The 27,141-nt window shown below is 36.0% G+C and overlaps 2 protein-coding genes across 5 annotated transcripts in view; one reads left to right on the forward strand and one right to left on the reverse strand.

The window, feature by feature from the left end:
- Positions 1-5,784: 5,784 nt before the first annotated feature.
- CLN5 (CLN5 lysosomal BMP synthase) lies at positions 5,785-23,299 on the forward strand. Its single transcript, XM_074191854.1, has 4 exons — positions 5,785-6,044; positions 8,839-9,004; positions 10,478-10,703; positions 13,075-23,299. Exons 1-4 carry the CDS (start codon positions 5,800-5,802, stop codon positions 13,590-13,592), a joined length of 1,155 nt encoding a protein of 384 aa, XP_074047955.1. The 5' UTR covers positions 5,785-5,799; the 3' UTR covers positions 13,593-23,299.
- FBXL3 (F-box and leucine rich repeat protein 3) overlaps positions 11,839-27,141 on the reverse strand; it is a 33,660-nt gene continuing 18,357 nt past the window's right edge. For all 4 annotated transcript variants that reach the window (XM_074191853.1, XM_074191851.1, XM_074191852.1 and 1 more), the window contains 2 exons: positions 22,308-22,479; positions 11,839-19,101 (listed from right to left, as the gene is read on the reverse strand). In XM_074191853.1, coding sequence (XP_074047954.1) covers positions 18,458-19,101; positions 22,308-22,479 — 816 coding nt within the window. In that variant the 3' untranslated portion in view covers positions 11,839-18,457. The remainder of the gene's footprint in view (positions 19,102-22,307; positions 22,480-27,141) is intronic.

The raw sequence follows: 27,141 nt of genomic DNA on the forward strand, positions 1-27,141 counted from the left end.
CTCAAAACCTTGCAAAAAAATGATTGGTTAAAAACAAAAGATCCCTTAACCTCTCTGGGCTCTGATTCAAATTAAGAGAAATTTATTATGCACCTACTTTATGGTAGTATACTACATGGTATAGTTAAAAAGCATCCCATGGATATTGTATGTGATAGTGGGAAAGTGTTTTTCAGATTTTCTTATTTTGCCATTTTAGTAAATACCTTTAGTAAAAGTTAATCATATCTACAGAATGATGATGATGATATGGCCTTTGTTCTGGACGGGATTTCAGGGAAACCTGGAGGGATTTGCATGAACTGATGCTAAGTGAGATGAGCAGAACCAGAAAAACACCGTACACCCTAACAGCAACATGGGAGTGATGTTCAACCTTGAAGGACTTGCTCATTCCATCAGGGCAACAATCGGGAACAATTTGGGGCTGTCTGCAAAGGAGAGTACCATCTGTATCCAGATAAGGAGCTGTGGAGTTTGAACAAAGTGCAAGGACTATTCCCTTTAATTTAGGGGGAAAAAAACCAGATAGCTTATTGTCTGATCTTGTTACCTCTTAGACTTCTCTTTAAGGATATGATTTCTCTCTCATCACACCCAATTTGGATCAAGGTACAACATGGAAACAAAATAAAGACTGACAGAGTGCTCTCTGTGGGGGGGGGGAAGCAAGATTGGGGGAAAATGTAAAACTCAAATAATATCTTTAATAAAAATAAATTTAAATAAAAAGATGTAATCAAGACAATATTTAGGAACTAGAGAGGGGAAATATGCTGGCAAGCATCAATGGAGGGAGAAGTGAAATCAATATTGTCATAAGTGTATACAATAGAGTATCAGGATAGAAGGAGAGATTAAAGAAATTTGGGGATCAAGGCATACTTTAGAATGGAAGCATGATTTTGTAATGATGGGGGAATCCAACTCTCTGGACAACTGTTGGAATATGATTAGAGAAGGAAATTAGTTTGGAATCTATTACAATACTTCTGAAATTTGAGGAAGGAAAGCACTAGTAACTGGAAGGTTCAGGAAAACCTCTTCTAGAAGGTACAGATAATGGCTAACAAAGGAAAAAGACTGAACTCAAATCTCATTTTCCTTCTGTTTTCTCTGTCAAGGAGAATGATCTTCAGACTTAGAAAGATGGAACAAGCATGATTAACAGGGAATTGAAACCCCAAATAAATGAGAAAAATCTATCTATAGTGCCATACTACAGCACTAAAATGAAACAGAAACAAACATCTATTTAGTACCTCTTTACCAAGCACTAAATAACTTAAGAAACACATTCTAACAAAGGAACTTATATTCTAATGACATAATTGGCAAATGGGTTTACTGACTTATTTTGGGAGGGATCTTTGTAGAGAGTGCCAGATAAAGTCAAGTATGAGGTGATTTCAACTAAATTATTGGAAGATGTTGTTTGGGTTCATACCTCTAAGATCCTAATTTGGAGGATGTGAAAGAAGACAAATCATTGTTTGAAATGATATGGAAGTTTGTTTTTGTTTCTTGAGTATAAAGCAGGGTTGGACCATAGCATTTTTCATGGAACTAAGCATATCTTTTGGCCCATTGCTAAAGAAAGTGCAAATTTTTCTTTCCCCTTTCTTTTCTGAGCACATTGATTTGGATATTTGACAATTTTTTAAAAATTTTTTAGATTCCTACTGAGAGAAAGAGGGATCCTCTTATTTTCAGATAAGGAAACTGAAGCTAAGGGACATGAAGCCACTTGTTCAAGGTCACTAAGCTAATCAGATCTGTACACAGGACAGGACAACCAGGAGCATCTGTAAGCCTTCAGCAAAAATATCTTAAATTAGCAGCCTTTTTCATCATAGTGGGTGTTTCCATCCACTTAACCCTAAGAGATGAAGAACCAACATGTTCTTGAACTTTTTTGCTTTTCTTTGTTGTGTGGGTGTTGGTAAAGCCTTGGGCCTCAGATTGCTTTGGAGGTCATCCAGGCTTTGGAGGAGCTTTCTGATATCTTTTAATCATTCACCCATCTGTGCATCTCTTCCATCCCTCAGTATCTCGTATGAATATAACCCAAGGCACCCATCTAGTTCTAGGTGGTTCTAAGGAGGAGGTAAACAAGGTCTTGACTCCTCTGTAAAAATCTCCAAGTAGACTGAATGTCAAGAATGTAATAAAAGGTCTTCAGGAGGCAGAAGATTAGACTTTTTCAAATCTATTCAATGGGAGGTAAGATGGTATAATAAAATATGTGACTGTATTACTTATTAATAGAATTACCTGTTTGTGAGAAAATGACTTATAACTTTCTGACAGAAAGGGGCTTGGGAATGGTACCTAATAAGGAGTCATTTATTCTGGACTTCTCTCTAAAGGTAAGAGAATTCTTTTCTGAACTTTAAGAGATTTCATTGACACCTATTATACCACCCTGGATTCTACAAATCTCAGGGACTCAGAAAGAAATGGAGTCAGGAGGACCTGAGTTCAAATTTGACCTCAGACACTTATTACCTAGCTGTGTGACCTTGGGCAAGTCACATAATCCCATTGCCTTCCCAAAAAGAAAAAAAAAAGAAATGGGAACTGGGCAAGAAGATGGAGGGATTTGGGATTCCCTTTCTTTTTTGGATGGTGAAGAATGCACCTGTAGCTGGTCCCTGAGAATAAAAATGGAATGAGATGCCCAGGGTAGGGTTGTCTGAAGAGAAAAGATTTTTTAAAAAATTAAGTTCAGTCAGGAAAAAGGACAAGGAATGAAATGTGTATTCATTTCAATTTAAAAGAACGGAATTAAGAGCAGAATTAAGATTAGAATCTACACAAAAGAAGGGGCAGTAAATGACTACAGCAATACTACTATTTGGCAAACCCAAAGACATCAGCTTCTGGGATAAGATCTCACTACTTGACAAAAATTGTTGGGAAAACTAGAAAATAGTATGGCAAAAACTAGGCATAGACCCACATCTCATACTCCATACCAAAATAAGTTCAAAATTGGTACAGATCTTAGATGTAAAGAGACACCATTGATAAATTTATAGAGCAAGAAATACTCTATCAGACCTATGGAAGGGGGATGAATAGGGGTGGCTAGGTATTGGATAAAGTACCCGCCCTGGAGTCAGGAGTGTCTGGGTTCAAATCTGGTCTCAGACACTTAATAATTACCTAGCTGTGTGGCCTTGGGCAAGCCACTTAACCCTGTTTGCCTTGCAAAAAAAGGGGGGGGGAGATGAATTTATGAACAAACAAGAACTAGAGGACATTATAAACTAAAAAAAGAATGATTTTGACCATATTAAATTTAAAAGGTTTTGCACTAATAAAATCAATGCTGCCAAATTAAAAGGAAAGCAGAAAGTTGGGAAACAATCTTCACATCTAGAAGTTCTGATAAAGGTCTCATTTCTAAAATATAGAGAGAGAATTATATCAAGTTTATGAGGTCACAAGTAATTTCCCAATTGATAAATGGTCAAAGGATATGAATAGACAATTTTCAAATGAGGAAATTAAAACTATATATAATCATATGAAAAAATGCTCCAAATCATTATTGATTAGAGAAATACAAATTAAAACAACAATGAGGTATTATCTCACACCTATCAGATTGGCCAAGATGAGAAAAAAGGAAAATGATCAATGTTGGAGAGATTGTGGGAGGATTGGGATATTGATGCATTGCTGGTAGTGTTGTGCACTGATCCAACTCTTCTGGAGAGCAATATGGAACTGTGTCCAAAGAGCAATAAAACTGATCTTACCCTTTGACCCAGCAATTCCAATTCTAGGCTTATATCCAGAAGAGATCATAAAAAAATGGGAAAAGTCCCACGAGTTCCAAAATATTCATAGCAACTCTTTTTGTAGTGGCAAAGAATTGGAAATTGAGGGGAAGCCCATCAATTGGGGAATGGTTAAACAAGTTATGGTACATGAATACTATGGAATACTGTTGTTCTATAAGAAATCATAAATGATTGGACTCTAAAGAAGCATGGAATGATTTACAGGATCTGATGCTAAGTGAAGGGAGCAGAACCAAGAGATCAATGTACACATCAACAACAACATCATTATTCGATGAACAACCTTAATGGAAGCCGCTGCTCTCAGCAGTTCAGAGTTAGGGCAACTTATTTGACTGGCTATGGTATCCCCACCCAAAGGAAGAAAAACACACACAAATAACCCTTCAGAATCTGATGAACACTATAAAAATTATCGCTTATGTATCCCTTTCTCTTAATCCTAATTGCTCATACTGAAAATAACTATCTGTAAACATCAAAATATGTACCTACAATGCTAACCTGACTATTCATTGGTGAGGGGAGTGCTAAGGGTGGAAGGAAATTTTGTAACTTAAAAATATATATGTGCATATGAATGAAAATATGTAAATGAATAAATAAAACAAACTCTGGTACAAATTTATTAAATTTTTTTTTAAAAAATTACAATCTACAGCCTGTACTTTTGCATGAAAGCTTTTACAACTTCTAAAATTCCCACTAGCTTTTCAAAAATCTGCATATTTCTCTTCAGTAAAATGCAAGCAGGGTTGGTTGTGAATGCACTGTGCTATCCTCTTTACATTAGCAATAAAACATTTTCAAAAGGCTAAAGAATGGCTATGCATTCCTTTCAGAGATCAGAGGTGCCAAGGAGAAAAGATCATAATCCATTTCTCCCTTATGCAGGGAAATTAGGTGAAGGCAATCTAGATAAAAGGAAAGGTAGCAGGAATTGGATAGAGCAGTGGATAGAGCACCGGCCCCGGAGTCAGGAGTATCTGAGTTCAAATCCGACCTCAGACACTTAATAATGACCTAGCTGTGTGGCCTTGGGCAAGCCACTTAACCCCATAGCCTTGCAAAAACCTAAAACAAGGTACTGGCAAGGAGAAATCAGTAGGGCGAGAAGGCTATCTAGACTGGGTGTTTCCCAAAGAGTGGAAAAGTGGAGATCCTGTTTTGGGGTGAGCAAACTCATGACTATTATGTGTGATGAGCTTGTGCGTCTGACTGTACTGCTGAATAAGGAGGGATGGGCAGCACTAAAATGTGCATGACTCTTATTTTAGGAATTAAAAAAAAAAAGTATTCTAGCCAAGCTCATTTTGTTACAGACTTTTAAACTATGCATATCTTTGCAAATCTAGAATGGAAAACAAAGAAAAAACTAGAAACCTCAGTTGACCATATTAGCTTCCCGACAGCCCTCCCCCTTCCTTTCAGTTTGGGCTTGTTCCTAGGCCTTTGGGGGAAACCAGCCTGGGTTTGAATACTGCAAGATGAGTTGTTTAAATAAGCCGTTCCCCAGGATGGCCTTCTTTGGGCTTCCAGGGCTTCTGTGCAAGGAATGTTTGCAGCAAGTGTAAACTCTGCGCTTGCCGTCAGCTGACAGGGAGCATGCATTTGTGATTATTAAAAAAAAAAAGGCAGCTTGTCTCCAAGGAAAGGGAGCCCCAGGGAGGGGAGGAGCCCACTGGAGGGAGGTGGAATAATTGTATTTCATGGCCATTCCAGGACAAGAATCATGAGGCCCTTTAGGACTGGGGGTGGAAGCACCAGTTCTGGGGTTGGGGGCTGGATTCGAATTCCTCTCTGCGCCTCAGTAAAGTGGAGCCGGGAATGAACCCTGCCCCGCCCTGGGGGGAAGGGAGGCCGCAGCGCCCTCCCCGCCCATCACGTGGGAAGTGCTAGAGTCACGGGGGGAGGGGAGGGCACGTGACACAGGAAGGAACCCGAGGTTAGGGAACTCCAAACTGAGCATGCGCTAACTGCTCCACGCATGCTCCGTCGCTTTGGAGACTACGGGTCCGGGGCCTGGAAGGCTCCGATTCGGCACGGCGTGGGCATGCGGCCTAGGACTCGGGGAGGGGGGAGGGAGGGCGGCGGCCAGGCCCCCTGGGCCCTGGCATTGCTTTGGCTGGCGGTGGTCGCTGATTTGCCCTCGGCTTGGGGCGGCAGTGGTTTCCGGCAGCAGCAGCAGCAGCAGCAGCAGCAGCAGAGGCGACAATGGCCGGTCCCCTACAGGTGAGTGCGCATGCGTCCTCCCGCACTGGGCGCGCTGTGGACGGAAGGGCGGGTCACGTGCAGACCGGAAGGGCGGGTCACGTGTGGCTGCGCGCGCACCAAGGCCTGGGGTTGGCGCCGGGAAAGCCCTGCTCTGGGCCCCCTGAGCCTTGGACCGGTTAGAAGCGAGACCGGAGGAGGAAGAGGAGGGTAAAAGGCCAGAAAATGAAGGGCTTATTTCCAGAGCTCCTCGCCCTCCGTTTAAAAAAACAATTGAGTAAAACGGATATCGATTTGCAGGAAGCAGGGTGACAGCCCCCCCCCCCCGACTTCAAAGCAGGCCCACCCCCCCAAGGGGACACGTGAGGATGCTACGGGGGCCTCAGCCCCTGACAGTCTGTGCCTTCTGCTCCGTCACAGCGCCCCGATGGGCCAGTTACTGCCACATGGCACAGATTCTCTGCAGGTTCCCCCTTTCTGGACTTCCTCCATGGCTCCTCAGATTTCCAGCTGGCTCAGTCTCCAACACCCCAGTTCAAATGGGGCCTGAGGCCTTGACTAGCTGGGGGACCGTGGGCAAGTCTCCAGTCCTCCTGATTCCTACTGGCCACTGGACTCGGCTCTGGAGGAGAAAGGGAGGCTGGTGACTTAGCCCAGCCCCCCCCCCCCACCCAATCATGTCGTGGCATCAGCTCCCTCATGTCAGGGTAGGTCTTCTCTGAGAGGGGGAAGACGGGCATCATCATCACTACATACCCCTGTTGGGTGTGTGTCCATGAAATTTTAAGAGGTAAAAGTTCATTAGCCTATAATAAATGTAGAACTGGAAGCGACCTTATAGGTCCCCTAGTCTGATGGTGTCAAACTCGAATAGAAATGGAATAGCTTTAGAAAACCAGAAAATAACATAATTAACATGTTGTATTGTATTTTTGTTTCCCAGTTAAATTTAAATCTGGTTCCTGCCACATTGGAGTTTTGTGCCCTGTGAGAGTTTGATACCTGGGACCCGACCCAACCCCTCCTCATCCTACAGATTTGATTTTTAACATTTCTGTAGGTGGTCAAACAGCATTAGGTGCGCTAAATATTGATGGTTCGTGGCATGTTAATACTGAAAGGGACTTAAGAGATTTTTAGTCCAATTTCTTCATTCAGTGAATTAGAAAAGAGCAGGCCACTGGCTCAGTTCCCTAAAGGCAAAGCAGTTGGATATAAGAATATACCAACATCTTTGGCCTATGGATCTACATCTAGTTATATATGAAAAGTACATATGTGCTGGAAATTTGTTTCTTCATCAGACCTTTAGATTGGCCTTAAATGAGACAATCCCTTTACAGTTTGTAGAAAAGGGGACTTTTCTAGGAAGCAAACTGAATAAATTAGGGGAAGTGAAAGTATTAGGTCCAAGATACTTTTTTTTTTGGCAGGGCTTTGTGATTTAAGTGACTTGCCTAAGGTCACACAGCTGGCTATTAAGTGTCTGATGTCACATTTGAACTCAGGTCCTCCTGACTTCAGGACCCATACTCTAACCACTGGGCCACTTAGCTCAATCCATGGAGAGTACCAAACTAAGAGTCTGGAAGACCTAGCTTTGAATTCCTCCTCTGATACTGTCTGACCAAATCAAGAATCATTTATTAAGGGCTCCCCATGTGCCAGGCAGTTTTTCATCTGTAAAATGGAGATACCAGTAATAGCTCCCTCACTAGATTGCTGTGAAGCTCAGAGAGAATCTAGGTAAAGTTCTTTGCAAATGTCAAAGCATTCTATCAATTACAATTATGTAATCTGTAGTGATAGGGTTTATGGAGTAGTGGGTGGAGGGCTGGACTTGGAGTTCCATAGACCTAGGTTCATGTCTAGCCCTTGCTATTTATATTTAGTAAGGAGTCACCATGGGCAAGCTGCCTAGCCTCTCAGAGACAATAAGTAGGTTGCTTTCAGCCTTGTTGCAGGAGGTCCTTCTCACAAAATCCAGTTTTGAAGTAATGACTTATGTTTAAACCATCTCAGGAAAGGATTTTGTAAATCTTAAGTGCTATATTGATTTTTTATGTTTTTTTGTACGACAAATATTTAGAAACTCCCATGCTCATTACTCTGCTGTATAAAGAGGACTTCTCTTTAAACATAAAGAGGAAGATTGTATTTATAAGTTCTTATATAAAAAGTATATTTACTATAGAACTGAAGATCAAAATTCTCTCAAGTTCCTAGATAGAACAAAGTGACCAATAGTGTTGGAATAATTATGTGTTATTTAGATTATTATATCTTTATTAGATTATTATATAGTTATTTTAGCTTATAATAAATATACTATGTAAATTTGGTTGGTATGATTTTTTAATCCCATTTCCCTCAAAACTCAGTGATCTGAGAGTGATTGGAAATAAGAACTTTTCCAAAATATATAAGTAGGAGAAAGTGTATTAAGATATATTTGTCATTTTGTTATTATAGTTCTGCTCTTTACATTTTTAGCGTTTTATAATTACAGAATCTTTTACTGTGCTACCTTATTTGATCCTCATAATAGCTCTGTGAGGAAGGTAGTATATACGTCCCTATTTTTACAATAAAGGAAATTTGAGATTTATAATTATTAAATGAACTGCTCAAGGTCACATAGCTTGAGGTGTGACTTGAACCTCAGATCATTTAACCTCTATAGGCTTCAATTTCTTCATGTATAAAGGGAGAAAGTTGGACTGTTTACATAAAATAAACTTCAAATAAAATTTGAATTTTTTAAATGTATAAGACTACGTGAATTTCAAGTTTGTTTTTTTTTTCCTTAATGAAGGCGTTTTGAATTCCGTCCTAAACCAGATCCTTATTGTCAAGCTCAATATACTTTCTGCCCAACTGGTTCTCCTATCCCAGTTATGAAGGATGATGATATCCTAGAAGTCTTTCGATTACAAGCCCCAGTATGGGAATTTAAATATGGTGATCTCCTGGGACATTTGGTAAGAATGGACCTTTATTTTGTCATGGCTCTGAATTGTGGAGTGCAGTTTGATTTGGAGGAAAACCATTTAAATTCTGTTTATATATATATATGTGTGCACACACATATACATGCAAATTTATGTCTTATTTACGTATACATGTAGGTGTGCGTGTGTGTGTGTATATATATACATATATATACATGTATATATATATGTATATAATTTATATTGATTCCATTTAGACCAGTTATACTACTTAGTAAAAAGTTGTGAATCAAAATAGTCTCAATCATTTTGATGACAACAAACACTAAGCACCCTAATAAATTTTGAATTTAAAAAAGCATTAATGCTACGGTCAACAAAACAGATTAGTTCAGAGATTTTTAAGCTTTGGCATTTCTAGTGTATTCAAACTATGTACAGTAGATCATTCTAAGTATATTAGGTTTTGTATATTTTTAGTGCTTAAATCTTTTTTGAAGTATGTTGGAGTATAGACATGTTAAGCAATTTTTCTGTTAATCCAGAAAATAGAGTACTTTCCTACTGGGATCTGGAGGTAGGATGTCAAGGCTTGAAACAGCATCACAGGAGAAAATCTGAGGAAGAAATGTGTCCCAGGTCCAGAGGAAAGTTTATAAAGGTGCTAAGACAGGAGATGGAATGAATAGTTCAGCTAGCAGCTTTTGGCCAACTGAAATGCAGACTAAATGACTTGACTTAGAATCATGTTTTCAATGCCTGACTTAGGAGTTTGTGATTTATCAAAGAATTTTTAGCAAGGGAATAAATAGAATGCTCAGACTGAGACCATGCTCTCTGGAGAGATCAGTAGCAGGATCAAGGTCAATGGGAAGGTCTGGGGAGGAGGCCAGCTGAGCTGGCCAGGTGCTTCAGTTGGGAAGCTGACAGGATGGGCATGGCAAACATTGTGCAGGCACACCTGACAAGGTTTATATGCTGATTAAATATAGAAGGGAGGAGCAGAGACTAGGGAGGAGCAGAGACTCCAAGACTGCCCCCCCCCCCAATAGAAATAGGGAAGCTTAAAGGAGAGATGGTTGGATGGAGAGAGATCCTAATTTCCATTTTGGACATTTAAGACCTGTTAAAGTGGGATTGTAAGTACCTCAAAGGAAGGGACTATTTCAGTTTTGTCTCTTATATTTTATCCCTTACCTATAGAAGAGGTTCTTAATAAACAATTGCTATTGAATTTGAGATTTTGATGGCACATAGAGGTGGAGATGTGTAACAAACCAGTAGCTAGAGATCCAGGAAAGGAATTCAGAGGAAAGATTAAGGTTGGATTTATAAATTTGCAAGTCATCTCTGTAGAGATAGATATTTGAACATGTGGGGACTGGAAATTGCCCGCCGGTCATTAAAGAACCCAGAACAAAGCTTTGAAGAACATTCAAACCTAGAGCACAGGAGATAGACTCTTATTTTGCAGCTATTTTTATATCTGACATTTTTACACAGAATATTATGCATGATGCTATTGGATTCAGAAATACTATGACAGGCAAGAACTACACCATGGAATGGTACGAACTTTTCCAACTCGGAAACTGCACATTTCCCCATCTCCGACCTGAAATGAATGCACCATTCTGGTGTAATCAGGGAGCTGCCTGTTTTTTTGAAGGTATTGATGATTTTCACTGGAAACAAAATGGAACCTTGGTTCTGATAGCAACCATATCAGGTAGGTTTTGAAAACATGATAGCACTTGACTGATAGTATAAGCATAGAGATATTAAAAACAGCTTTCATTAAGAGAAGCTCCTTATTTTTTTAAATAGTTTTAGAAAGCATCTATAAAATTTGTGTCTGAAACCACTTACTATTAAACCAAAATATTATTCATGTAAAATATTGTATATTACTAATGGAATGAATTAATAATTAATATAAATAATTTAAAAATTAGCATATCTACATTGTAAATTTATTGAAAATGAGTGAACTGCTTGCAGTATTGTGTTTGAGGCTCTGGGATGCCTCTACTTCCTAGATGTGGTACTGATAAGAATGAGACAAATTAGCTTTTGTAATTGAACAAAGCTTTCTGTTATTAAGCTATTTTTTTTTATTTTGGTCACTATTTGATATTAAATGTGATAAGATTAAACTGTCACTGTTTCTACTATTAATAGAAAAAATAACTATATTAGGAAGCAGAAAATTTTAGCTTCAATGTCCTCTAAGTAGTTAACTAGATATAACTTTGAGCTGGTTTCTAGTTTATGAGCACATATGTATTGTGTATAATATGTATATGATAGTGACATTTCTAACATGTAGGTGTGCTTGTAACATATGGACAAAACAACATTTTTCCTAGCTTGTGAATCCAACATGCCTTGCTGTTTTCTGTCCCTTTCCTGTCCCTGGGACTAAAGTCTAGGAGAATCCAAATTGCAAAGACTCTTTGATTTGGATTCAGAGAACTTGACTTTTAATCTTAAAATACTTGAAGAGTTTTATTTCTCTGGACCTATTCTATTGAAAGAATCTGTTACAGGGTAGCTAGGTGGCACAGTGGATAGAGCACTGGCCCTGGAGTCAGGAGTACCCGAGTTCAAATCCAGCCTCAGACACTTAATAATTATCTAGCTGTGTGGCCTTGGGCAAGCCATGTAACCCCATTGCCTTGCAAAAAATCTAAAAATAAATTTAAAAAAAAGAATCTGTTAGATTAGGTGCCCTCAAGTGCCTCTTCCAGCTCCATTTTTTTTTAATATGAATAGTGAAATGATTATAAGGAGGTTCCACAATTATGAATGTTAATTTTACATTCTTGTTTTCAAAGAAGAGAGCAAAATCACATGAAAGTCAATGTATCCAAGTGAAATGGTAAATCATTCTCTGAAGAAATTTTTATGTAGTCACACAATCCATCTTTTTACTTTCAGAATATACCACCTGACCAAGCCAGGCATATGTTTTAAAATGTCCAGGATCATGAACAAGTGCAGAGATAGCCAAACAGAATTAAGTATTGAATGTATGTGTTCTCATAGTTAATGCTGTCCTTGGGTAAAACAAACACAAGATGGGTTAAGAACTCCAGTAGAGGGGCGGCTAGGTGGCGTAGTGGATAAAGCACCGGCCTTGGAGTCAGGAGTTACCTGGGTTCAAATCCGGTCTCAGACACTTAATAATTACCTAGCTGTGTGGCCTTGGGCGGGCAAGCCACTTAACCCCATTTGCCTTGCAAAAACCTAAAAAAAAAACAAAAAAAAAAACCAGTAGAAATTCGACAGAGCTGTAAGTTTTTTTGGTACTTTAAAAATTCAGAACTAATTCTAGTAAAGATCTGATGCTGTTAAAGGTAGTTAAAAACAAAAAAGGTAGAGCTTTAAGTCAAATAATTTTTTATAGATTATACTTACAGAATTGTTCAAATCTTTCCCTCCTTCACTATCTCATTCCTGATCTTTTCTGACACATCTTTTACTTTTCTGCCTTCTGTTTTGTCACTTATCTATCATCTTCCATCCCAATTTCCCTGCTCAGCTTTTTCCTTTGGATTGGTGCTGTTTAATGATAACATTCAGGAAGAAGTGAGTGCTTCAATTTATGTGAACTTTATAACTAAAGGCCTGATAAATGACTTCATTACTGAAGTTCATTTTCCTCATCTATAAAAGGTTGGACTAGATAATTTCTAAGTTCCTTTCTAGCTCTAAATTCTGAGCTTATAATTATAAAATTAATGAATTAATAAGGCAGTTTAACCTAGTGGATTAAGTGTATGGTAACATGCAGTGTTACTATAGGCAAATCAACTAACTTTTCTGAGTCTGTTGCATTTGAAAAATGGGATTTTAGAGTAGTTCCTAACCTTAGAGTTGGTATTAGGCTCTGAGAATTGTTTGTAAAGTGCTATATAAAAGTCTATTGTTATTATCCTTTTTACCTTTCTTCCTAAAAGATAATGAAATATTGCTTGCTTTGACATAGGTGACATATGATTGGATAAGTTTGAATCCCTGCTTTGAAATGCAAATTTCATATGTACTGATATGCTTATATATAATAATTATGAATCTTTTTTCTTTTCCCAAAATAGGAAAAATATTTAACCAAATGGCAAATTGGGTGAAACAGGATAATGAAACAGGTATTTATTATGAAACATGGACTGTCCAAGCCAGTCCACAAAAAGAGTCAACAACATGGTTTGAATCTTATGACTGTTCCAAATTTGTATTAAGAACATATAAGAAGTTGGCTGAACTTGGGGCCAAGTTTAAGAAGATAGAAACCAACTATACCAGAATATTTCTCTACAGTGGAGAACCTACATATGTGGGAAATGAAACCTCTATTTTTGGACCTGCAGGAAACAAGACTTTGGCTACAGCTATAAAGACATTTTATTACCCATTTCGACCTCATTTGTCAGCTAAAGAATTTTTGTTAAGTCTTGTGAAAATTTTTGATTCAGTGCTTATACACAGACACTTTTATTTGTTTTATAATTTTGAATATTGGTTTTTACCTATGAAACCTCCCTTTATAAAGATAACATATGAAGAAATTCCTTTACCAAACAACACCCTGATTTCTAAGACATTGGGACATTGAAGAGGGAAATATCAATGGTTATTGATTTGGTCCCATTATAGATCATCCAAGTCTATTCTCCTTTCATAGGTTTGTTGTGGGGGTTTTTTTTTGGTTATTGCAAGGCAATGGGGTTAAGTGACTTGCCCAAGATCACACAGCTCGGGAATTATTGTCAGAGGTCTCATTTGAACTCAGGTCTTCCTGACTCCAGGGCTGGTACTCTATCCACTGCACCACCTAGCTAACCCCTTTCATATGTTTTTAAGGGGCAAGGCGATTGAAACTCAGATCATTTTGCCTGTTAATATTTCTTGGGAGTGGGGTGGGGAGAAGTTAATAACAGTATTATATTGACAAGAGTTAGCCTTGGATTATTTGGCTACATTAAAATGAAAGAAGAGTCCCAGTATTTAGGGCTAGGGCTAATATTAAACAGATTGTTTTATGGTGCCTAATTAAGCACTGTAGCTGCTTAATAAACATAACAACAACAGTGCTAAGGTCACATCTGTTTTGTTCTGCACACCACTTAGAACCCTTAAGCATTATTACATTTTGTAATAATTTTATAGTGCCTTTGGAACCAAGTGTGCAGATGAGTTCTGTCTCTTGGAGTTTCTCAGACTCTTTTCCTCTCTTTAATATGGCAGATGTGTAAGTTCCTTTCAGTGACAAGAAAACCTCAGATTTTGGGCTTCAGAACTTCTTAGGTTTTGCAATATCTGTGTAAATAGTGCTTCATGGTTAAAACATCTGAATACCTGTGGGCACTGTCCTTAAATATTTTATGAGTTTTATTTTTCTGCCTCACTAACAAACAATGATACCCTAGGATAAGTAACAATGTTCATCTCCTATGTTGTGTTTTAACTCTCTACTGAAGCAACAGTACTCCTCAATTATCACTCATTCAGTGATGCCAAAAATTAACCTTGCCCATTTATCAGTTTTAGCTATAGCCATTTTTGAAAAAGCATGCCTTTTTAAAAGGCATGGCTGATTTGTAAAGGTATTCCTCTAGGAGGCAAGTATAGAGCTTATACACTTGAAAAAAAAACACCTGTGAAGTTAGCCATCCACTCTGGAAAACTGGTGAAACAAATAAGCAGGGGGATTATTTGTTCTGTCTGAAGATACTTGTATTAATTACATATTAATATTGTGAAACCTCATTGAAAAATGATAACATCTTCAGATGTAATTGTCATATTGCCAAAATGTTGCTAGGAGAAAATAGTTTTGGGGGTTTTCTAATTCACACAACTTCTGTGAAGCATTATTACAAGTTGACAAAGGGAGAAAAGACTTATTTTAAATTGTAGTAGATAAAAGTGAGAAAGAGTGTGAAGGGAGATCATACTGAAAACTTTTAAGTAGTAGCCAGAAAATAATTTAGATCTATCTATCAGTCACTTGCCTCCTTAACATATTGGGAGCTCTATTGAATTTAATATTCTGTAGGTATTATTTGCAAAATATTTGTAAATCCATAATTGGTGATTATGTATTCCTAGGTTTGGTGAATGTACTTAAGGAGCTTTTGCTTAGTACTGGTAAGCTGGTACAATTAATTGAAAGAATACCATGAATGCCATATTGATTATTATATTTTATAAACTTAATCATTCTTTTATTTGCTTCTAAGGAAAGGAAAAAATGCAGCTTTTAAAGGCTTAAACTTAAAATGAAATCTTAATCTTCAGGGAATGAGCCTTTAAGCAAAGTCAGCTGTGGGTTTAGTTGGTTTAGACCTTAAAAAATTCTGCATTAGTGCTAGTGTTCATCATTTATTTTAGTGGTAACAAATCCTGCATAATTGGTAGTACCATTCATTTTGGTGGTAACATTCCTGCTAAGTCATGTAGCTATGCAACAAAAAGATCTTTATACAGATTGAGCACAAGCAAAGTAGGGGAAACCTGAACTGACAAGTTCAGCTTTTTCTCCTGAGCTGGGACTAAGTCAGTGTTATAGCCATCACCATTCAAAAGTGATTAAAATCAACAATTTCTTTATGAACCTTTTTTTTAAACTGAAATTATAGACCCTATTAAATTAAATTAATTTTAGGTACTGGCAAGGGGTATGGCATCTAGTTTAAAAAGAAAGAGCTCCTTGTAACTCTTATACCTGATAATTGTAAAAGTTTGCCTACAGCTTTTTGGTGAGAGGATGGGAGATAAAAGTCTGCAATCTGTACAGACTAATTCTGGTGTGGTTCCCAAAGCCTGATTTGAAAAGGTCAAAATGCACTGAATGAGAAAGCTGAAGTTCTGTATCAAAATTTTATTATATTTAGGTCAGTATAACAGAGAATAGGCGCCCTGACTTCTGTGTGCTTCAATGCCCTCACATGTAAAATAATGCATGTGTTTTGTCACTGAAATGTGCAGCAGGCTACCATTTCTGTTGAATTTGTTAAGTTACCAAAACAAAATGAAACCCCAAATCCTCAGCTGCCTTTGTTAGAAAAGATCCTTTCCCAGAAAATTAAGATTTTGCTATAGTAGCAAAATAAAAGTATTAGATTTCTTAAGATCTTTAAAAGCTGCAATGAAGAGGAATAAAAGGCACTAATAAGTGAGAAAGGTTAATGGTTATTAATAGAAATTTAATTCATTTTCTCTCCTTAGAGGCTGAATACAGTACTATTTTATCATTGTCTTTGATGCCTCTGTGGGTATAAGTTGGCAATAGATAAGATTTTTTTCAAAAATAAGAAATTCTTTAATTTTTATACTCCTATTAAACTGAGTAAACATTAAATAAAATTTCTCTAAACTAGAATATTACTGAAACTGAATCTAACTTGAGTTTTAAATGCTTACATAGCTGTTTGCTTATGGCAATACACCAAGAATTAGAAACTATATTTTCAAGTAGAAGTTATCGAGCATAAAACATTGATCTTAAATGTTATGCATATTTTTGTAAATTGAAATTATTTCAAGCATCATACAAATCAACCTTTACATAATGTAAACTTCCAAATAAACCTTTGGTTAGAATTTGTTGTGTCAAATCCATTTACAAAGATGTTCAAGGACATCTATACCTCTTTTATGCCCAAGTATTTAACATTCATTTCTGTTAAAAGTCAAACTTATGAAGGTGTATGTGTGTTCATGTGTGTAAAATAACCATTAGAGTTTACTTGTTATTAATGTTTAAATTTGGACTATTTTATTATTTCTTCTTATTTACATATGGCTAAAGACTAAGTTTCTCTCACTTTAAAATCCTAAGGCAAATCAAGATTTTTTTTTAAGACCATGAATTGCTCTATTCAAAATGCAATCCTATTTTGAAATAGATACAATTTATAAAAAGCAGCCACAACTGCTAAGATGAACTTACTTTCATCAATATTTCAGAAATAGTTTAAGCATCAATTTATATTATCAGGAATAAATTACTTTTTTAAAAAAATTTATTCATCTGAGGCCACATTTAAACTTAGGTACTCCTGACTCCAGGGCCAGTGCTCTATCTGTGCCATCTAGCTGCCTCAGTAGATGTTAGTGCTCTTTCAATTTTTCCCAAAGAGGGAAATATTTAGCATTGGTCCCCAGAACCAAAGTTTATTTAAAGCCTAAGAAATCAGATGTTTGAAAATAAAACTTAATATTTTTAGGGATTATCTAATATATTACTACCTTTGGAGAGGTGGAGGCAACTTAAAATGACAAATTTAAAGTGACAATTAATTTGGAAAATACTCATTTAAAGTAACATGATTGCTACTGAAACTTTGTCCTACTAAAATGATTATCCACTTAGCAATATTCACTCAAAAAACAGAATTACAAGCTTAAATGTGCCTTTTAAATTTATTATAGCTCACCCTAAAAATATACATTTGGAGCTCCATGTATGATTAATAAAACCAAAATATCTTACACAATTTAGCTGTACAATCCCTAAAAGAAAAATAAGCCACATTAAGACTTACTACAATCTGATAATCTTTCATATAATTTATAAACATTTTAGAGCTGACTTATACTTTGGATTTGGCTTTTTAAATAGTATGCCATTATGAATTTGTTATAACCTTAAAATTAGTTAAAACAATATACAAAAACCAAAGAAAATTGGTTAAACATTCCTTACATACAAATGCCTCAAGTGCAACTTATAGTATTACATGTTACAGGATAGACTTAAGGTTAGTAGATTACAAAGCAATTTTCAAAATGTAAATCAAATGCTTTTCTTTATGCGCCTTGTGCATTTGCCCTATGGTAATTTGATCTTGGCTCTAATTTGTGTTCTTAAACAACAGCCACTGTAAAATTTGCCTAATAAGTGTATACATATTTTCCCCCAAGAAACATGTACAGTAAGAAAAAACTGGGCTGTGTAAAAACAGGAAAAACTCAGCCAATCTTCATGAGCAAAACATCTACACCCATCTCCCATAAACCTTGTCTTCCTGAGCTATGTTTGTCACCTTATAACAGGTGTATGAAGACCCTAAAAATTGTCAAATTTACATTTTAAAAAACTGCATAGAGAACAATACATTTTTGAAAACCTATTACTACTTGGATTTCATAACCTGTAGTAAACAAGTTCCTCAGACTTAATATATTTAAACTTTACAACTGTTGATTATTCTTATATCTGAACCACTATCGATTTTTTTTTACTGATATCTGATTGCTACTGGACTAAAGAAACGATTTTTCTGACCAAACCTGGCCCATGGGTCTTCCACATTATAATCAATATTTAAGCCTGTTTATTAGTCACTGACTGCAAATATCAAATTTCTATGCCACAAGTTCATATAATTATATTAAAACTACATTAAATCAGCTTTTTCATTTTGGTATGCTCAAATTTAAGGTGCTATTAAAATTGCCTTTTGGCATGAATCTTTACCAAGTGGGCATCATGTCTGGAAACCAAACTCTACCAAGATGCTTTGATACTTCCCAGTGAATCTGCTCCAAACTGTACTTCTGGTCAGGAATTAGTACTTCTTCCATTATGGACAGTTGAGACAGACGGCCACCACACAACTTCACAAATTCAACAAAGGCACTGCAAGAAACTTCACATTCACCTAGTCCAATAGCTGACAAATTTTTGCAACGTTCTGCAATGCGAATTAATTCCTCATCCAGTGGTCGTAATCCATTAGCACATACTACTAGTTCAACTAAACGAGGGCAGGTCATTCCAACACGGCCAAGCACATCTTTACTTACTGATCTGCCAAAGTAAAGATGGGTGGCAGGAATTTCATAACGAAAGAATGGGTCAAATTCTTCTTCATACAAAAAAAAATACATCACTAAATTTACTTTAGGTGAATGTCTGACAAAAGCATCCCAACTGCTCTTCTGAATTGTGTGGAAGTGTGTCTGTCCTGGATTTTCACTGACCACGTCAATGCGCAAGTGTTCTAATCTGACGTGTTTCTCAGAAGACAAAGCAAGAAGCAGCTCATCACTTAAGAGGTGGTAGTTCAAGGCCAGTTCACGTAAGCCATGACACTGGTCAGCCACACAAAGGATACCTGGGAAAAGAAAACATTCAATCAATTCAAAACTGAAATTGTACTTTTTATAATAATTGCAACTTTAAAAATTGTAAGACAACTCTACAATAGTTTAAGGCAGTGTTAATGGAATGAAGCAAGGTGTATAGTAGAATTTTAACTTCTTTAATTAAAGTGACCTTGAGTTTTCTAATGTGCAAATTGGGACTAAATATTTGCACTATCTCCCTACAACAGGGTGGTTACCAGGAACAAAGGTGATAGCATATATAAAGTATTGTCTAAACTTTAAAATGCTATTTGTATATATCCCATGACAAAAAAAAAAAGACTGTCATACACTGAAATAGATTAGCTTTTTGTGATAGCAAAGAATTAGAAACAAGATAGGTATCCATGAGGTGGGGAATAGCGAAACAAACTGTGGCACATAAATGTAATGGAATATTATGTACTGTAAGAAATGACAAACATGAATGAAGAGAAACAGAAAAATGATGCAAGCAGAACCAGGAAAACTATCTTTCTAGAAATACACAAGGTACATGGAAAGGACATATATACAACAATACACACCAAGTACATGACAAGAACCACTAAAAAATTGGAAAAAGGTTGTGAAATCATAAAGAACCCTAGCCCCTCAAAAAAAAAAATATAAGATCTCCTTTGTAGAGTTGGGAATCCAGAGGGTATAAGACAAAGCTTCAGATCATTTTTTTGTGTTCAGTTTATTTTTAAGTGAGGATTCTATGGAAAGGGGAGAAAAAGAGGGGAATACAGACAATGTAAAAAAATTCTCAAAATCTATTTTTAAGAGTGCTATTTGCAAACCATGATTTATCAATAATAGCAATAGCAATGTAAACAATGTCTAAACATCTTACTAATAAATTTTTAGTAATTACTTTGAAAGCTGACCAGTTAGACTACTTATCTGCTTATATTTACTTAGCTTCAAATTACAACCTAATTTCAGACTTAGAGAAAAAAATCCCCAAATTTCATTGTAAATATATTCAATATTTAGAATTCCAAATTTAAATAGAAGTTGATGAGAAATTTCCTATAATATCCTCTCTATACTGTAACTACTGCAGCTAAATGGTGCAGTGAATAGAGTACAGGCCCCTGAGTCAAAAGGACCTGAATTCAAATCTAGTCTCATCCACTTAGGAGCTGTGAAAAGTCTAGACAAATCAATTAACCTTATATGCCTCAGTTTCCTCATTTGCAAATTGAGCTGGAGAAAGAAATATAGCAAGCACTCCATTATCTTTGCCAAGAAACCCCTGAATGCAGTCACAAAAAAGTCAAACATGCCTGAAAAATAATAGTTACGGGCACTGGTTTCACAAATAAAGGTGGTTAGAAATCAGAAAAAAGCACTTAAATGTAAGGTAAGAATGGAGTCCAGTGTGATTTGGCACTAATTTTCCTTAAATATAAATATTTTTCAAGGTATACTGACAGATTCTTTAAAGTTTTATAACCACAACCATAAGGAATAGGCACTAAAATCTGCCTTGGTGACAATAGGGTGGGGGCGGCTAGATGGGGCAGTGGATAAAGCACCAGCCCTGGAGACAATAGGTTTACAATTTGCAAGGTCAATTTTATGGGACCAGCAAGGTATAATAAAAATGGAAGTTTATTTTACTAATTGCTGTTAGAAACACAGATATTTTGCTAATTGTAATAATGTAATACTTATGATTAATAGACTAATTATGGGCTAAAAGGATAGTCTTGTGAGGATGTGCTAAATTATTAGGAAATATAAACTGATTATTTTTTCTTTTCAGTTCCTTTAGGTGGGGGAAGAAGGTAATAGGAAAACTAACCATAAACTTCATTTGTTAGTCCAAATTTGGAATCTGAAGATCAAATAAGCATAGGTATGAGTTAGAACCTCTTTAGTAAAATCAAAAAAACCTTTTGTGTGTCTTCATGAAATTTTCTGATTGGGAAACTTTCTCACATTAGTACCTTTTTCTAGCATGGTGCCACACTAGATTTAATCTAATCAGAAGAATGCTTGAAAAAGAATACTACTACTACTCATCTGGATTTCTTATTGATGTTCCTTTTTAACTATGGGCCCCCAGCTGAAATAGCACCCGACTTCACCTCAAGGGAAATACCCTACCAAATAAACAGCCATAGATATTGCAGCTTTATGTTGCAAATCTGATTTTTGATTAAGTGAATTATTTTGACTAGCAAAAGTCTATTTTCAATATCCTTTAATATGTAATAGCCAGAATTGACCACAATATTGAAGATGTACCCTGATTAGCAGAGTATAGAACAGGGCTGTCCAAAATGCAGCCTGTGAGCTGCTTGTAGCCCGAAGTGTGATTTTATGTAGCCCCTTGTGGGTTTACTGAATGCTTTAGTAGAGGAAGAAGCCAAGCTAAGAACAGAGCTCTCAATAGAATGAGAAATCAAAATATATTGTCTATTGTTGTAATAAAAACTTTGAAAAGTAAGGTTGAATAGCCCTGGTGTATAATACTATTTGTTAAAGCCTTCTATTCCTTTTTCATAGCTTCATCAAGGGTCTCTCTTATAAACATGTATTTCAAAGAGGTTGCAGATGTGGGAAAGTAGTTATAAGTTGATAGTTAACCTTTTCTCAGTAACAGACCTGTGATTTCATTAATGAAAACCAACTTCTGATTAGCAGGCTCCATCTTTCAATTTGGAGAGGCTCCTGCTCTACAGTTTTAGTTTGAGGGAGCTCCTTGGGGCTCCAGGTTAAGAGATTTACACAGGATTTCACACAGCCAACATGTATCAGAAATGGAATTTGTACCCAGGTCTTTCTGACTACGAGGACGACTCCTCTATAAGTGATAGCATACTGACTCTCCAGCAGTGTAAAATAGCACTTAAAAATTCAACTACAATGCATAGATCACAGGAAAGGGCCTTCTATAATGCACCTGTCCACACCTAGAATACTGTGTTCCATTCTAGGCATCAGAGAGAAAGGATATTGATAGAAATCATCTCATAAAGAATGACTAAATGAATTTGTAATACTTAGTATAAAAAAAAGATTAAAAAGAGAAAAGTAGCCTTTATATATTTGAAAGACTCATATTCAAGAGCAAGTTTATCTGCCATGCTCAAAAAAGGTACAGTTTTGTAATTTATTGATTTAATATTATCACACAACTTTTGTTCAAACTATAATGAGCAAATACAATACAACATACCTGCTGGAGAGACATGAGGACAACTGCTCATTTTTAACAATTTGAGTGTATCACTGTTGTTAGCCACTAGTACCTTGAGGGACGGATCATCTACAGGTGTATCATCAATCTTAAGTGACGACAGTGATTTGGAGTTTACAAATACAACAGTCAGTGCAGAGATAAAATGAGACTATAGAGAAAAAAATTAGATCATCATTTAACTTTTTAAAAAAAATCATTAATGAAGCATGGTAAAATTAATTTCTATATTGTTTCCTAAAAACTATAGCTATCTAAAACCACTGTATTTCAAAAAGATCAAGAAAAAGGACAAAAACCCATACATACAAAAATATTTAGTCATGGCAAAGAATTGGAAATTTAAGAGATATCCATCAATTGGGGAATGGCTGAACAAACTGTGATATATGAATGTGATGAAACACTTGTTCTGTAAGAAATGAAGGATGGGACTTCAGAATAGCTTGGAAAGACTTGTATGAACTGATGCTGAATGAAGACAGCAGAACCAGAACATTATGCACACTTAATGGCAACATGGGGTGATGCTCAACTATGATGGACTTAATAATTTCTGCAGTACAATACTAAAAGACCTATGATGGAGAATAACATTCATATCCAGAGAAGGTACTTGAAGTTTAAATGCAGACCAAAGTTTAATATCTTAAATTAAAAAAAAAAGTTATCTTATGACAACAATTCTTTCTTAAATTCTTTTTTTCCTTCTGTTTGGATGTGATTCTTCTCTTACAACATGTTGAATTTGGATATATGTTTAGCATGGTTATAGTTGTAGTGTCCATATATAACACTTCTTTCTGTCAGGAAGGGAAGGAGGGAGAAAAATGTAAAATCAAAATAATTGTTGAAAACCACCATTACATGTAATTGGAAAAATAAAAGCAAAAAAAAAAAACTATCTAAAAAGTGGAAAGGAGGGCACCTCAGGAGAAAATGAGCTCTATATCACTGATTATCACTCAAAGCTGAACAAGAATTTAAGAGATTACTACTGAGCTCATTTTCATTTGTTCAGGAACAAATCAGACTGCATGATGAGGTTACTTACAGTTCTGAGATTAAAATTTAAAATCTATTTTGACCATGAAGACAGTTAACTAACTTCTTTTTTTAAATTTTTTTTTATGAACAGCCACACAAGTATTTGTTGGACATGGAAATAAATCTGGATTAGCTACTGTAGACAGAGTCAATTGTGGCCAACAAAATATATGCACCCAAAAGATTCCATGACAAGGAGTAAAATTCAGAAGATGGAAGCCAAAGAACACAGACTGATGATATATGCCCTTACATACTTTGTCCCTTATAGCCCTTGACTCCCTCTCAAAAAGTAAAAAAAAAAAAACAAAAAAAACCACCAAACTCCTGTTTACTAATATAAGTAGTCAAGCAAATAAGCAAAAAAAAGAGCCCCTACTGAATATGTCCCCCCAAAAGTCTCATTTTGCAGATTTAGACCATGACTTCTCTGTCAAGAGATGGGCAGCACTCATCAATATTTGGTCCTCTGTAATCAAAGTTAATCACTGCATTGATAAGAATTTTAAAGTTTTTGAAAATTATTGATTTTTACAATGTTGTGATCAAAAATGGTTCCCAGGTGTGGTAAGCACAAAATTTCAATCCCCTCCTCCACACATGTAAAAGACTAGTTTTTCCTCAAAAGGTGCTGAAATATTTTGTAGACACCACACCTTCCTCATTAACTGAGCAGAAAAGAAATTACAAAGAAATGAGAGGTGAGAGTTCTTAAGAGGTTTGGTTGGTGGATCATGATAGGTAATATAGGCTTGCTTAGCTGAATCAAGTATTCCCATGCCTATCCTTGTCAAATATTCTTTCTGAGCAAGTGAAAAGTAAATCTTTGTTAACTGTCAAATGACTTTGTGTCTCATTTTATTCTTATATCAAAAATAAACTGCTAGTAGAGTCTGTCAGGTCCAGCCCAGAATATCAGCTTTTTTTCATTATTATATTTTTTTTTATTATTTCTTATATTTATATGCCATAATGTGTTCAGACATCACTTACGGGTATCTCCTTAGTTTCCAGTTCTTATCCACCACAAAAGAGTTGCCATAAATCTTTTTTTATAAATAAAAGATATTGTCCTCTTAGATCTTGGGGCTTAGGCCTATTAGAGGTAACACTAGATTAAAGGGTATACACAATTTAGTAACTTTTTTTGTCCCAGAACAGCTAGACCAAATCACAGTTCCTGCAACAATGCAACAATTTGCCTCTTTCCTACTGCCCTGACATTTGTCACTTTTCTTTTTCTTATCTTTGCCAAAAAAGATCAGAATTGATTAACTTTAAGTTCCTCTATTATTCATGCTATGAAGCATTTTTTTGTGTAGCTACAGAAAAATTGGATTTCTTTTGAGTATTACTCTATTCATATCCTTTGACTATAAACATTGCACAAAACAGAGAGAAATTTAATGGAGGGTAAAACCAAATCTGATAAAGGTGTGGCAAAACATTCTTCTAAGCAGAGTCTTCCCAAAGGCATTCAGGGATGAAAATTGAGGATTACAAACAAAAGAAAAAGGGAAAAATTATAAAAGTTGTTACTATTATCTCTATCACATCACAATTAGATAATGGAACCACAGAATTCGACCACAGCATCACAATCATTAAAGGTACTCTTAAAAGAGGAAGTAGAAGAGAACAAGGATGGGAAAAGTGACTAGAATGAATCAAGTAGATACAGGAATTCTTAAGCTGGTGGATCCATGGATAGCTTTCTTTTAACATTTTGATAAATACATTTCAGTATAGTTTCCTTTGTAATCTTAAGTATTTTATCCTATGCTTTTAAAAATATTTTGTTCATAGAATTCACTATACTGCCAAAGGAATCTATGAGATTTTAAAAGTTAAGAATCTTTGATACAGAGCATATCTATGCTGAAAATGATATAACTGTCTGAGTATTGGAGGACTATTTTACTAAGATCCCAACTAATACAGTATTTAAAGGAGAGGAAATGATCAAAGGTGCAGGAAAAAAAACCCAAAACCTTAGACTGGTTCCAAAACAAAAATGAGAAAACAATCAGCTACTACCAACCTGTTCCACCATCTATACAAAATCTTTATGAGGGTAATCTATACAACAATTACAAACCTTCTCCATGAGAATATTAGAAAGGAATAAGCAGACTTTCTAAAACAATATTCCACAACTGACTAAATCTATACCATGGCAAAATTGACTGAAAGATGCAGAGAATAAAAAATATCATGTTTGTTGATTAGAGAAAAAAAAACACAGTAGTACAAAACATTAAAGGTATTTCAGTCAGTAAGCAGGTCTCAAAGTTGAAAATGAAGAAGAGTAAAAGATGAACTACTTTTACTGACCCCAAGTTTCTCATATCAGCAAATACTTATCTTTTAAAATACAAAGTTTTACTAAGGTTGCTATATGGCAGTAAGCTGTGTATTTGCTACAATATACTTAGACCACCATAAATTCTGATAAACTATAAATAAGCATCATACATAGAACCATGGAAAAGTGCATGGTAGATGTGACAGGCTATAACATATAACAAGAAATTTAAAAAAAGAAAAAATATAGGCACAAAGGATGTCATCAAAGAAACATCTGACAAAAAGAGAAGATGGACTGGTGATATGGCAAGAGTGAGGGATGACAAGTAGACAGGGTCATAGTGCCCTACTGGCACCTTACAGATATTAGGAAAAAGTATTGAGGATTACTAGGAGAAAGTATTTGAGGATTACAAACAAGAAGAAAAAGGGAAAAAATTGTAAAAATTATTACTATTATCTCTATTACTATTTACTATTATCTCTATTGTTTCTATTGTTACTATTATCTCTGAGAAAACATCAATCAGAGTCATACAGATACACAGGTATAGATGGGTTTCAATCTGCATTACTGAAGGAAAACTGAATCAACAAGATCATAGGTTCATTTGAGTATTTGATAAGAAAAAAAAAATCCCTAACTATTAGAGCTAGGCAAAAATGGAATGGGCTACCTTTAAAAGCAGTGGATTCCCTTTCCTTGAAGAACTTCAAGTAAAGTTTAGACTGCTTGTCAAGTACTTTTCATGAATTATCCAGCATCACACATCTAATGTCTGGAGGTGGATTTGAACTTAGATCTTCCTGATTCTAGGACCAATATTCTATTCCACTGAACTACCTAGTCAGGTAGTGCAGTGTATACAGCATTACCCTGAAGTCAGGAGGACCCAAGTTCAAATCTAGCTTCAGATACCTGACATTGCTAGCTGAGTGACCCCTGGACAAGTCACTTAACCCTAGTTGCCTCATATCCAGGGTAATCTCCGTTATTCTGATTCAGATCTGACCATTGGACCCAGATGGCTCCAGAAGAGAAAGTGAGGCTGGTGACTTTAGTACAGCACCCCCTCACTCACATCCAGTTCATACTGGATTTGGTATCACCTCTCTGATGTCATGACCTTTTTCAAGAACAAAGGACAAACAACTAACAACAATGTTTTCATAAGATTTCCTTTAACATAGGTGTTAAGACTCCATGGTCACTGAGGTCCCTTCCAACTCTCAAATTCTCTGTGAGAATTGTCTTATTGATTACATATAATAAGTACAATAGGACTTTAATTTTCTTTGTCAATGGTATGACAGTATCTAGTCAACTACAGATACCACTTGTAAAAAAAAATCCTTTTTTCCTCTAACACCCCCACTAAAAAAAATATCTCAATACCAATCAATAGTACTAGGATCAGGCCTAAAGGCTAATTAGTTGCTGATACTCTGTCCAGTTAAC

This window comes from Macrotis lagotis, chromosome 6 (genome assembly GCF_037893015.1).
Source record: "Macrotis lagotis isolate mMagLag1 chromosome 6, bilby.v1.9.chrom.fasta, whole genome shotgun sequence".
Taxonomy (NCBI): Eukaryota; Metazoa; Chordata; class Mammalia; order Peramelemorphia; family Peramelidae; genus Macrotis; species Macrotis lagotis.